Source organism: Heloderma suspectum, chromosome Z (assembly GCF_057233095.1).
Source record: "Heloderma suspectum isolate Gila_16-S chromosome Z, 16-S_ref, whole genome shotgun sequence".
NCBI lineage: Eukaryota > Metazoa > Chordata > Lepidosauria > Squamata > Helodermatidae > Heloderma > Heloderma suspectum.
Genome location: NC_139476.1, coordinates 12,557,760 through 12,570,839, shown reverse-complemented (window position 1 = coordinate 12,570,839; position 13,080 = coordinate 12,557,760). Strand labels below are relative to the sequence as shown.

Sequence of the window (13,080 nt, the reverse complement as noted above, 5' to 3'; positions counted from 1 at the left end):
GGGTACAGAACAATGGAGGCTGGTGGCTCCGATGTCCATGGGGTGGCGAATCCGCTCCGGGTTTCAGTCAGAACCAGGCAGAACTCTAAAGGAGCTATCTGCACCTTGGAGAGCTCCTTTAGAGTTCTGACTGGTTCTGATTGAAACCCGGAGTGGATTCACAGATATATATATATATATAGTTTATTCACACTATTTATTATTACTACTACTACTAATATAGGCTCTTGGGAATGAATTGTAGACCTGTTTCTTTGATATAAGATTGATGATATGATATTGAAATGTAAGGTTGTTTATTAAACTGTAAGATTGTTAAGGTTATAGATATGGTTTTTAAAATAGAATGGCATCCGAGGCCGGGGGGTATTGGAGTTTAAACTTAATTCTTTAAAGGGGAGGGAGAGGGGGAGGAAGGGGGAAAGAATCTTCTTTTTTCTTCACTTCCTTTTCTCCTCCCTTTTTCTTTTTTCTTTTTCTTTTTCCTTCTGTCTTTGTTATTGTGGTGTCCTCATCAGAATATTGTATTGCTGGGAAATTGTAGTATTGATCAGACTGTTGGCAATTTTGGTATTGTTTATTTCATTTATAAAGATAAAATAAATAAAAATACATTTAAAAAAAAGAACTCTAAAGGAGCTATCTGCACCTTGGAGAGCTGCTTTAGAGTTCTGACTGGTTCTGACTGAAACCCGGAGTGGATTCACAGCCCCACTGAAATCAGAGCCTCCAGCCTCCACTGTCACAGAACCTCTTTTAGCCCCAAGGCTGGACTTCAGCAGTTGCGGTCCAGTGGCGGGAGGGGCCAAAGGCAAAAGGGGCAGGGCCAACCCCCCCAATACCAGCATGTTTTATCTTAAAGCTCTTCCTGCCAGTAACTTAGCCATAGGAGAAGCATTTCAAGCTTTGGGAATGGGCGAAAAACTGCACAAAAGCCAGGAAACCACTGAACAATTGGGGCTTAGGAGAAAGGGAGTGTGGCCGGGGGAAAGGGGCATGGCTATCTGAAAAACCCTGGAGGACTGGATTGGGACTGGAGATTAAGACCCCGGGTGGGCTGGATTTGTCGCCTGGGATTGGGGTTCTGAACCTCTGCCCTAGCCAAACTGGTGATCATTTCTTGTTTAAATCCCCCCACTCCTCTGACCCACCCACACACCCACTGCCTCCTGCACTTGGTAGATCAGGGGCATGCAGAGTCTACATCAGGATCTCTGGGGGTTTGACAGCAGATCAGCATGGGTTTCCAGCTCCCCACGGTTCAACTATAGCAAGCAAGCAAGCAATAAATAAATAAATGGCCCCCTTCCCTGATAAATTAGGCTGCTGAAATCAAGACAGCTTAAATAGGAGTAGATTTGTGTGTGAAAGGATCTGTGTGCGTGCACCAGCTCCAGCAGTGAAAACTAAGTCCTGCACTGAGCATGTGCTCAGAGGCACCGTATAACACCATTCTGTGTCTGCCTCCTTGACTGCTGTTTTGCTCCTGGACCTCCAACAGAAAACAAAGTCTATCGTTCAAGCTCAAAGTCGGCCCATTCCTGTTTTAGATAACAAGGACCCTTGTGTACTTTTAACACCCCAAATATCTCATTAAGCATTGCTTCGTCACACACATACCCTCTCTGTCTTCTGAGCTGCAGAACACATGACTCTGTTTGCTTGCATGTGGGAGCACCAACTTTTTCTGCCTCTTTGCAACCTGATGTAGGAAAGAACTGGAGCTGTGTGTTTGAGCCCCTGCTTTGCATGCAGAAACTCCCAGATTCACTCCTTAGCATGTCCAGATAGGGCTGGGAAAGAAACCTGCGTCTGAAATCCTGAAGACTGCTGCCAGTACTGACCTAGATGGACCAATGGGCTGAGATGGTATAAGGCAGCTTGGAGATAAATCAGATGGCTGCTGATCATATCCCTATAAAAGGCATAGCAGCACAGATGATCTGCTGCATTTCACATAGGTTGCAGCTTCTGGACCTGCCTTACAGGCAGCCCCACGTAGAGCACATTGCAGTAATCCAGTCTTGATGTTAGCACCGTGGGTCAAGGTATCAAGTTGCTCCAGGCCCCCAAGCATTTTAGTTGTCTTTTTTCTGCACCTTTCCCACTTTGACCATATCCCTTTTTGAGATGTGGCAACCAGAACTGTACCCAGTATTTTAAGTGTGGTCCCACCATAGGTTGCATGAGAGCAGTACACAATAAGCATTTGTATAAGAGCAGTTTTATTTTCAGTCCCTTTCCAAATGGTCCCCAAAATGGAATTTGCCTTTTTCACAGCATGCAGGGTCAACATTTTAATGGAGCTGTCTACCACATCCCCCAGAAACCTTTCATCACCAGTCATTGCTGGCTCAGACCCCATCAGTGTATAAGTGAAGTTAAGATTTTTTTTGTCCCGCTATGTATCACTTTGCAGTCGCTTACACTGAACTGTATTTGAGGTATTTTAAAGCCTGTCCATCCAATGCAACTCTTAAAAGCAGCTTGCACACATGAGCTCTTGCACCTTGGTAACCCCCCTTCTCCAAGAATCTCAATACAGTCATGTTCACGTGCAGTCAAATTGAGGTTTAGTGCAGTGTTTTATCAGTGCATATGGGTGCATGTCAGTAATAAAATGGAGGGTGAAAGTTGCTACTGAGATCTGTGGTGAACTGGACATGCGCAGCGCTCTGTACAAACTAGGGATGGATGAACTGGTCAGTTTCAGTTTCTCACAGTTTGTCATTTTTCCAAGCTTTAGTTTGGTATGTCTTGAACTTTGAGAATTTCTGCAGGCATAAATTCATTTTTTCCAATCTCTGAGATTTTTTAAAAGTTTGCATGAAAATTCATAAGCATTTTTGTACACATTTCCCCGAATGCATGCACTTTGGTATGCATTATTGCCTAATATACAAATTTGTTGCAAGCAATTTTCTGAACATAATGCATTTTTGAATATTATTTTCCCTCATATGCACATGTTGGGACACATTTTTATTAGAGAATCCAACTGCAAATTTGGAGAAGTGCACATTTCGAAGGATAACCGAGTTTCAGTTTCCATAGGGGTTCAAAAGTGAGAGATTAGGTAAACTTGCATTACAATGTGAACTGAGTGAATGTTTCCCCCATCTCTAGTTCAAACATCCCAAATTTTATTTAAAAGGAACAACAGAGGGTTTTGAATGTGTTGGCTCCATTTTGAAAACAAGATAGGAGGGACCTGGAACTCTAAAATCTAGGAAGGAATCTGTACAATTTTGGAGATGCCCTTTCTCATGATGGTCAGGTTTGGAGGGAAGCATGCTTCTAGGCTCAACCTGCAGCAATGAAAGGAGCTAAGATGGACATATCAGGTCTCTTAGCCCCCAAATTCCCTCTAGCTGGTCACAGGAGCAGATTTTCTCAGCCAAGAAAGACACGTCTTCCTCTCTCTGGACTTTGCTACAGTAAAATTAATCATCTCTCTGTGTACGATAGGGTCATTGCTCATTCCTCTGATTGATTTTTCTCCACAGCCAGCTGGACCCAATTATAGGAAGGGGAGGATGGCGGTGTGTGTGTGTATGGGTGAGGGGGGGAGAGGAGGAGAGGAGGAGAGGAAACAAAGAGAAACCAAGTTGATCATTCTGAAGGCTCTGTTGGGGCCTCTGGGCTGCCGGGGCCTCTGTTGATGTTTCACTGGCCTCTGCAGCACTCTCCTGTTCATTTAAAGCAATAATGAACCTAGCCAAGCACTGGAATTTCAAAATCTGGACTAGTCTGTGCTAGCAGTTAAGCTAATTAAACCACATCACATGGCCTAAGACTAGGGTTTGTTCTAACCTCTGGGTACCAGAAAACCTATCCAGAAAGAGAGATGGTGCATGTGATGGTTGGAGCAGTGGTGGGCAACTTATGGGCCTTGATTTGGTTTCATGTGGCCCATGGCCTAATACCAAAAGCCCTCTGCAAGTGATGAGTTCAGGAGTGATTTGCCCTTCCCCTGGTAGCCTGCTGGATGGGGCAGAAGAAAAAAAAAAGAGAGAGAGAGAGAGAGAGGAAGAAGGTGGCAGAAAGTGAGAGGGTGGTAGAAAGAGAGAAAGGGGGTGGCAGAGAGAGAGAAGGGTGGTGGCAGAAAGACAGAAGGAGAGAGAGTAGGTGAGAGAAAGAGGGTGGTGGAAAGTGAGTGAGAGAGAAGGTAGCAGAAAGAGAGAGAGAGCAGGTGGCAAGAGAGAGAGTGGGTGGAAGGAAAAGAAAGAGACACAGAGAGAGAGGCAGGGGGGGGGGAGAAAGAGATAGAGATAGAGGGAGGCAGAAAGAGAGGGCTCAAGGATTCAAGTCCGCACTTATCAACAAAGCTCACTGGGTGATACTGGGCTGGTCATTGTTTCTCAGCATAACCTTGCTTGCAGGGGTGTTATGACTATGGGGAGGAGAACATATATGCCAGCCTGGGCTCCATGAAGGAGAGCTGGGCTACACATTTGATGCCTTGATAGACAGACTGACTCCATTCTCTGGCTCTGCTGGGGGAACCGGTGTATGCAAATCAAAAGATGACTGGGCTTCACCCAGTCTCATCAATCTGGAACTCTTGAGTCGCCCAATGAAACCAATTGGCTCTAGGTTCCAAAGGAAATGCTCCTTTGCATGATACATCATCCCCCTGTGGAACTCAGCACTACAGGATGTGATGATGACTGATGGCTCTGGTGGCTTCTCAGAAAGGGGTTAGATAAATTTGTGGAGTGAGATAAGGCAATCTAGCCATGAGAACTAGACACACCAAAGCTGTCTTGTATTTGTCCATCTTGCTCAGTAATGTCTACTCTGATTGGCAGCTGTTCTTCAGGGTCTCAGGTAGGGAAGGGTCTTTTCTATCACCTCTTTCCTGTGTCATGGCTGAGGACCCAGAAATCTGAGTGACTGAGTTCTCCAGCAGCAGCACTGAGGACTGGTCCCTCATCCCCTTCAAATAGGGCCCTGCACCTTGGATTCTGCACTCTGTGCACTAAATCCCAGAGAGGTAGTACTGCCTTATGACCCTGAGGAGGGGCTTTGGTCTGAGAACCCCAACTCCTCAGACCCTGACCATCCCAGAAGAAGCCAGAGAATGTAGAAAAGGGTACTGGCACTTTAAGAAAGCCACATGCAGCACTTGATGGGGTGGAGCTCCCAGGAGGAGCGCCCCAGCCAGGCTACAAAACTCTGCCAGTTGCATTAGGCAGCGTTGGGGTGACTTGTCTGTTGTTGGAGCGACGGGGTTGCTAGCCATGGTTCTGAAGGCAAGCTAAGCCCCTCTGGACCAGTCCCTGCAGTACTGTCCAAGGTCCTGAATCTGATCTGAATCAGATCACCTTACCTTGTGGCCTCTTGTCTCAGCCATCATCTTGTTGGGATAAGGGAGCAGGATTTCATAGAATCCTAGAATAGTAGGGTCAGGAGGGGCCTACAAGACCATTCAGTCCACCCCCTGCTCAATGCAGGAATCTAAGTCAAAGCATGCCTGACAGGTGGCTGTCAAGCTTCATAGAATCATGGAAAAGTAGGGCTGGAAGGGGCCTATAAGACCATCGAGTCCACCCCCCTGCTCAGTGCAGGAACCCAAGTCAAAGCATGCCTGACAGGTGGCTGTTGAGCTTCATAGAATCCTAGAAGAGTAGGGCTGGAAGGGGCCTATAAGACCATCGAGTCCAACCCCCTGCTCAGTGCAGGAACCCAAGTCAAAGCATGCCTGACAGGTGGCTGTCGAGCTTCATAGAATCCTAGAAGAGTAGGGCTGGAAGGGGCCTATAAGACCATCACATCCAACCCACTGCTCAGCTCAGGAACCCAAGTCAAAGCATGCCTGACAGGTGGCTGTCGAGCTTCATAGAATCATGGAAAAGTAGGGCTGGAAGGGGCCTACAAGACTATTGAGTCCAATCCCCTACTCAGTGCAGGAATCCAAGTCAGAGCATCTCTGACAGATGGCTGTTGAGCTTCATCTTGAAGGCTTTCAGTGTGGAGAGCCCACCACCTCCCTAGGTAATTGCTTCCATTGTCATATGCTCTAACAGTCAGGAAGTTTTCCCTGATGTGTGTGTGTGTGTGTGTTTGTCTTTCTCAGTCCTACCTGGAGATGCTGGGTATTGAAGCTGGGACCTTCTGGGTGCAAAGCAGGTGCTGTACCATGGAGCTATGATCCCTCCATAGAGACCCACACACACTTTTCTAGGGAGAGACCCACTGGGTGTGCAAACCAGCAGCTACATGAAGAACAGAACTCTCTTATCAGTGTAGACCATCTAGGAAGGTGAAGTGGAGTTTCTGTGTGCAGAGGCAGATAAACCTCTTGAGGACCAGAGGATGAGGCAGCACGAGCATCTGCTCCCTGGTTCTCAACTAGAATGGTTAGGAAACTCCACACCAACTCAAAACTTCAGCAATGTTTCAAAATCTGGGAGATTTCTCAAAGTCCCTGCATGTAGAAAACTAGCATGTCAGGATTAGGCTCCAGGAGAAAGCTGATATGCTGAAAAGCTCAGGGTTGGAGGCTGGGACTCATCTGCTGACCCCAAGTTACAGTCACCTAGATTGAGAGGGAAGTTTGTATCATTCACCAGGTTTCCTGTTGCTGGTAATGGCCTGATTTACTACAGTGTGTGTATGTATATAGATAGATGGAGCCAGTGTGGGGTAGTGGTTACAAGGTTGGACTGGGCCTCAGGAGACCCAGGTTCTAGTCCCCACTTGGCCATGAAGCTCACTGGGTGACCTTGGGCCAGTCACTGGCTCTCAGCCTAACCTACTTCACAGGGTTGTTGTGAGCATAAAAGGGAGAGGAAAATTTTGTATATAAATGTAACAAATAAAATAAAATAAAAATACCAGGGGTAGGGAAACTTTTTCTTTTCTGTTGAGGTCTGCAGCACCTTGGTTGAAACCTATTTGGGAGTCCACAGTGGGTATGGGCAGAGCCAAAAATGGGCAGAAGCCAGAGCCAAAGTGGATGGGTTTGCCAAGCGGGTGGGTTTGCCAAATGGATGGACTCAAATGTATTGAAAGGGAAGGTGACAGGAGAGAATAGGGATGTAATTATTTCTTTTCAAATCTTTCTCTAGTCTTCCTTGCAGGGCAAGGACCTCTCACAAATGAGCTTACAGAGAAGAACATATAAACAGTCTTTAAGTTACAATTATTGAAGCAGCAGTTCAAACCAATTTTGCAAGCCTGCAGCGTGTATGTGTCCACATGGGCCATGCCAGCTGGGGATGATGGGAGTTGTATTCTAACACATTTGGAGGATGCTTGGTTGGGGAGGGCTGATGTAGAAGTTCTAAGGCAGAAGTCTTTAAAGAGGGGCAGTGGTAGCGGGTTGTGACAGATGATCTCAAGACGTACTTTTCCACCTTACAGCATCATCTTAATTCACTGGAAGCAGTCTGGAGGAACACATCTAGAGGGCACCAGTTTGGAGAAGGTTGGGGTATTCAGTTAAAGGCCACATTCCCAGTCACAATAACTGTTCACAACACCATTAATAAAAAGAAAAGAGGGGGGAAAAGATCTGACACTTCTGTTTCAAATACATTAATATAAGCAGCCCATATATCTAAATAAGCACCCAGATGAAATTTAGGATGGTGGGATTTATGTTCAAATACAGCCAGAGCAGTAAGATCTTCAGACCACTGAATGATAGGTGGTGAGTGTTTATCCTTCCAAGAAATGTGAGTCTTTTTGCAATGGTTAGGGCTCCCAGAAGTCCACTTTTTGTGTCCATGGATATACCTTTTTGTCATGTTCTTTCCTTTTTATTTTCTTTCTTTCTTTCTTTCTTTTTTCTGCTGTCCCCTCCCCCCGCATTTTCCCTTTTGCTTCTGTTATAACTGCATTTTTAAAGGGCAACATTTCCTAAGGGGTAATCTGTTGCAGGCTGCATGCCGATGGTGAGTAAAGCTTAAGCCACTAGTGGGTGGGGGCAGAGTCAAAAGTGGGCATGGCTATCCCATTTTTTCTCTCTCTTTCTTTCACCTCTTCTCTCTCTTTTTCCATCCCCTCTCTCTTTCTCCACCCCACTCCTTCTCTCCTTCTCCATCCTCTTCTCTCTCTCTCTCTCTTTTTTCTACCACCCCATCTCTCTCTCTTTCTCCAACCCCTATACTCTCTCTTTCTCCACTACCTTTTTTCTCTCTTCCTACCACCCCTTCTCTCTATGCCTTTCTCTCTCTCTTTCTCCACCCCTTTTCTCTCTCTTTCTCCAGTACCTTCTCTCTCTAAGCCTTTCTCTCTTTTTTGCCAATGCTTTTTTCTTCTGTCTCTCACCCACTGACCTCCTAGGAGATGGAGAAATTCCTTTTGCCAGAGTTGTGAACTGCTTGCTTGCAGAGGGCTTGTGAAATTAGGCTGAGCACCACAGGTTCCCTACCTCTATTTTATCCCATTAATATAACTACCCTGACATTTTTAGGAAAAGGGTGGGGGATGTGGGGGACTGAGGCAACCAGGAAGCCCAGGTTTCAGACCTGATATTGGATCTCAACAGGCATTGAATGGTAGAAGGAAAAAAATGCCCTGGCTGACATAGCTGGATGGCGTATTTGAAGCTGCCTTTCCTTTCTTGTACCTTCATTCCTTATTCATGCTTGTCTTCCAGTTTCCATTAATAGTTAATTATCCGTACATTATTTGCCACTTGCATCTTACAGTTCATTTGGTGGCTTTTTTGTTTACAGTGGTTGTTGAGGGAGTTTTGGTCCCATTCTATGCCAAAGTCCCAGTCTAGTAAAAGAAATCAATAAAGTGAATGGTAGGGACACTGGAGAGGGAGATGAGATGTATGGGTTGCCGGTCCGTAAGAGGCAGAACAACTGCTGTTGCACTTATGCCCTACTTGTGGGCTTCCCATTTGGGGCGGCTGGCTGGCCACTGTGCAAATGTGTCCACTGTGCTAAATGGACCTTTGGTCAGATCCAGAACTGTTCTTAGCAACTTGTTGATTCAGGTGACATGGGAATCTTCCTCCAAATTCTCTCCTCCTCCTCCACACCATCATCATCGCTTCCCACCACAGAAACCAGCCTTGAAGCAATTTATACACATAAATGGAGAAATCCATAACCTCAAAATCAATATAAACCATAATCAGCATAGAATTATAGAGTTGGAAGGGGCCATTTACACCATCAAATTGAGACTGTTGCTCAGTGAGGGAATCCAGCATCCCTGACAGATAGCTGTCCAGTCTCTGCCTGAACAGCTCCAGCAATGGAAAGCCAACCGCCTCCCCGGGCAGTCGGTTTCATTAATAATACAGATAAACTGTAAAATAATACAAATAAAAATAAACACTGTAGAAACATACCCTAAAAGTTTCCGCTACTGGGCAGTATAGAAATGTAACTAATAAATACAATAAGAACAACACAACAACAACATTTTTGTTGGGAGGGGGTATCCCTTGGAGGAGTAGTTTCATTTCACGGGTTAAGTTTCAGTTTCACTTCCCTAGTTAAGTTTCATTTCTTCAGATTTGAAACAGTACTTTCAGTTTTGGGGGAGGAGGGTATAAAAAGAGAGAGTCAGAAGACCAGAGCTGGAAGAAGCAGTCTAGAAAAGTCTAAGGACAGCTAGGGTAAAGGAACTTGTGTTTTGCAACTTTTATTTTCTCTTAATGCCTTTTGTATGACTGAACTACCACATCAGAAAGAACCTTGATACAATTGCATGCACTCTTCTTAAAAAATGGTACAGTGGAGACTCCCTAGTGCATCAATTCCACATAATTCGGACCTCTGAAAACCAGGGAGAAAGTCGAAATGAGGAGAAATTCAGAATGAGCTTTAGCCTCTGGCTTGGGCTTCATGCGAATGCTGTGTAAAGATGGTCCCCAATTAGGACATTGCAAAAAAGTCTAAACTGGCTGGGGAATGTTGGGAGTTGTCAGACTTTTTTCTGTCTAAACATTTTATTTATTTATTTATTTATTTACGTACGTACGTACGTACGTACGTACGTATGTATTTATTTATAACACTTGTATCCTGCCCTCTATCATTAAGATCTCAGGGTGGCGTGCAGGTAAAATCAATTTAAACTGTATAAAATAATAAATAAGTCAAACAGCTAAAAGCATATTAAACCATTAAACAAGCCAATACCAATTTAAAAATCTAAAACACTACAACAGTTAAAACAGTGTGCTACTTTAGGGAATTCAATTAGCCCTCAAAGGCTTTCGTGAAAAGTGATGTTTTAACTTGGCATTGAAATGAAACCACTGTCTGCACCAATTGGGCCTTCAAGGGAAGGTCATTCCACAGCCAGGGGCCACAGCAGAGAGGGCCCTCTCCCATGTCCCACCATAGAGTAAACATGCATAAGATTGTGTCTTAAGGGTAGGAACAAAACAGTCCTTCTCTGTTTGGCCCAAGCCCCTGGCATTCAGAGATACACTGCCTCCTGAAAGTGGTTCCACTTCACCACTATTGCTAATACCTTTTGACTAACCTCTCCTCCATGAGTTTGTAGAATCCACTAAAAAAACCCTGCAGCTCTTTAGTACCCACTGCATCTTGTGGCAATGAGTTCCCTTGATTGATCCCCAGCGCTTTTGGGTTGGTGGGGACATTTAGAATTTGGAGTGAGTGCTGTGGGTGCTGTCACAAAATGCCTGCTGTGGTAGGGGGTTCATAAAATGGCTGCTGTGGTGGGCATGGCCAGTCACAAAACACTCCTTTCCCAGAAAGCAAAGTGGGGAGGCTAAAAGAAAAGTCATTTGCCCAAGAACCAAAGGACAAGGCAGAGTGGGGTCTGGGCTCCCAAATACCAAACCATCCCTGGAACCCAAATAAAGATGGCACCAGAGGGCAGCACTTGGTTTTGCAGCAGGCCAGCCTCATGGCTTGGCAGGCGTCAAGAGACGTGTCCGCGAGTACATGAATGCCTGTGAGTGCAACACTGGAGACCCCTGGGTCAAATTATGACAGCTCCATCTCGTTCCCATCTCCATCACTTACCCAGAACCAAGACAGGCAACAGCAGGTATCCAAGCAGGATCCAACAGCCAACATCTCCCATTACATGGACCATCCTTAATCTGGAAGGAAGAAATACATTTTTAAAAAATCAATAGAATTCCCAAAGGCTCAGTTACAAACTTCTATCATAGAATCATCGAATCAGAGGGTGGGAAGGGGCCTACAAGACCATCCAGTCCAAAAGCCTGATTCCCAGGCAGTCTCCCATCCAAGTACGAACCAGGGCTGACCCTGCTTAGCTTCTGAGACCAGACGAGATCGGGCGCATCCAGTCCTTTCCATTCCCAGCCAGCATGGCCATAGCATTCATGGCACATAGTCGGACATTGGGCTGCTAGCATGAGATGTTTTGTGGCTCTTCCAAAGCTTTCCCCAACCTGTTGCCCTCCCAATGTGTTGGGACAATGGCCTCACGATGGTCAAAGCTGATGGGTGTTGTAGTCCAACACATCTGGTGGGTGCCAGCTTAGATACGGCCATGCTAGAGCCACCAATCATCTCATGCTAGCGATATGATGCCTCACTATGCATCAGGAATGCAGCCAGGGGATATCACAATTTCTTTTTGGTGCAAGGTGTGAGTTTGGGGTGTGAGTTGGAAAGAGCTAGAGAAAAGAGCTGGAAAGAGCCAGAGAAAAGTGTTGGAACGCACCAGAGAAAAGAGTTAGAAAGAGCCAGAGAAAAGAGCTGGAAAGTGCAAGAGAAAAGAGCTAGGAAGTGCCAGAGAAAAGAATTGGAAAGCGCCAGAGAAAAGAGTTGGAAAGCGCCAGAGAAAAGAGATGGAAAGAACCAGAGAAAAGAGTTGGAACGCGCCAGAGAAAAGAGTTGGAAAGAGCCAGATAAAAGAGCTGGAAAGCACCAGAGAAAAGAGCTGGAAAGCACCAGAGAAAAGAGCTAGGAAGTGCCAGAGAAAAGAGTTGGAAAGCACCAGAGAAAAGAGTTGGAAAGAGCCAGAGAAAAGAGTTGGAAAGCACCAGAGAAAAGATATGGAAAGAGCCAGAGAAAAGAGTTGGAATGCACCAGAGAAAAGAGTTGGAAAGAGCCAGAGAAAAGAGCTGGAAAGCACCAGAGAAAAGAGTTGGAACGCACCAGAGAAAAGAGTTGGAAAGAGCCAGAGAAAAGAGTTGGAACGCACCAGAGAAAAGAGTTGGAAAGAGCCAGAGAAAAGAGCTGGAAAGCGCCAGAGAAAAGAGTTGGAACGCACCAGAGAAAAGAGCTGGAAATGTTGCAGAACCCAGAGTCAGAGAGACCACGGAGTGAAGGAAAAAGAGATTCTTTATTTAACGCACGGGCTTAAGGCTGGAATCGTTTCCAAAGAGCCAGAAGCCCCGATTTACATTAGCACATTGGTTTTATAGACATTGTGACACATATGAAACGGCTCCTCCTCCCCCTCCCGCATGGGGTTGCAATCCTCAACATTTTTCCTCCTAGCACCATTGTTTATAATACAAGAACTGGGTTATAGGGTAGCCATGATAAGGAGAGAACAGAAGAGAACAGCAGAGAACAAGATATACAACTGTATGACCTTTGACAAGATAAGGAATTCCTGTGTCTCGTCAGCTTACAACAATATATTCAAGGGAGAAAGAGCTCAGCAAGAACATGAAGCATGAGACTGCATGAGGCTACTTAGTCTGACCCCCGATATGGCTGCTACATTCCCCCCTTAAATGCATAATTTCATTACAATTATAGCATTTTTGATAACTATACAAAGCTTTTTGTGACATACATATTACTTAGCCTCTTGTTGGGCTATTAGAGCATAGAGGGCAGCAGTTTTACTAGCTGAGACATAAAACAGATTGGTTAAACAGCGCATAAGACAAGGAACGCAGAGACATAACAGAACTTTTATGAACAATACTGGTAGAATTAGGATGAACAATGCTTTTAAGCTAGCTAAGATCTGGAAGCCAAGGGGTTAACTAATTGAGCTAATTGTTTTGTTTTATTGTTTTGTAAGCTACTATATTGTGCAGCTTGTTGATTTGTTTATTTACAGCATTGCCATTATCAGTTAAGTTAAAACAACAGAGCTTTTGGTGTGTCTTACAACTTAAATGATGGAGAAGGAAGAGGT

The 13,080-nt window shown here is 45.1% G+C and overlaps 1 protein-coding gene across 1 annotated transcript in view; it reads right to left on the bottom strand.

Annotated features, from left to right (window-relative positions):
- The window catches only part of NCAN (neurocan), a 75,524-nt gene extending 64,481 nt beyond the window's left edge, over window positions 1–11,043 (bottom strand). Inside the window, exon 1 of the mRNA XM_084825700.1 lies at window positions 10,971–11,043. Within this exon, the coding sequence (XP_084681826.1) occupies window positions 10,971–11,043 (73 nt within the window). The remainder of the gene's footprint in view (window positions 1–10,970) is intronic.
- Between the last annotated feature and the right edge of the window lie 2,037 nt (window positions 11,044–13,080).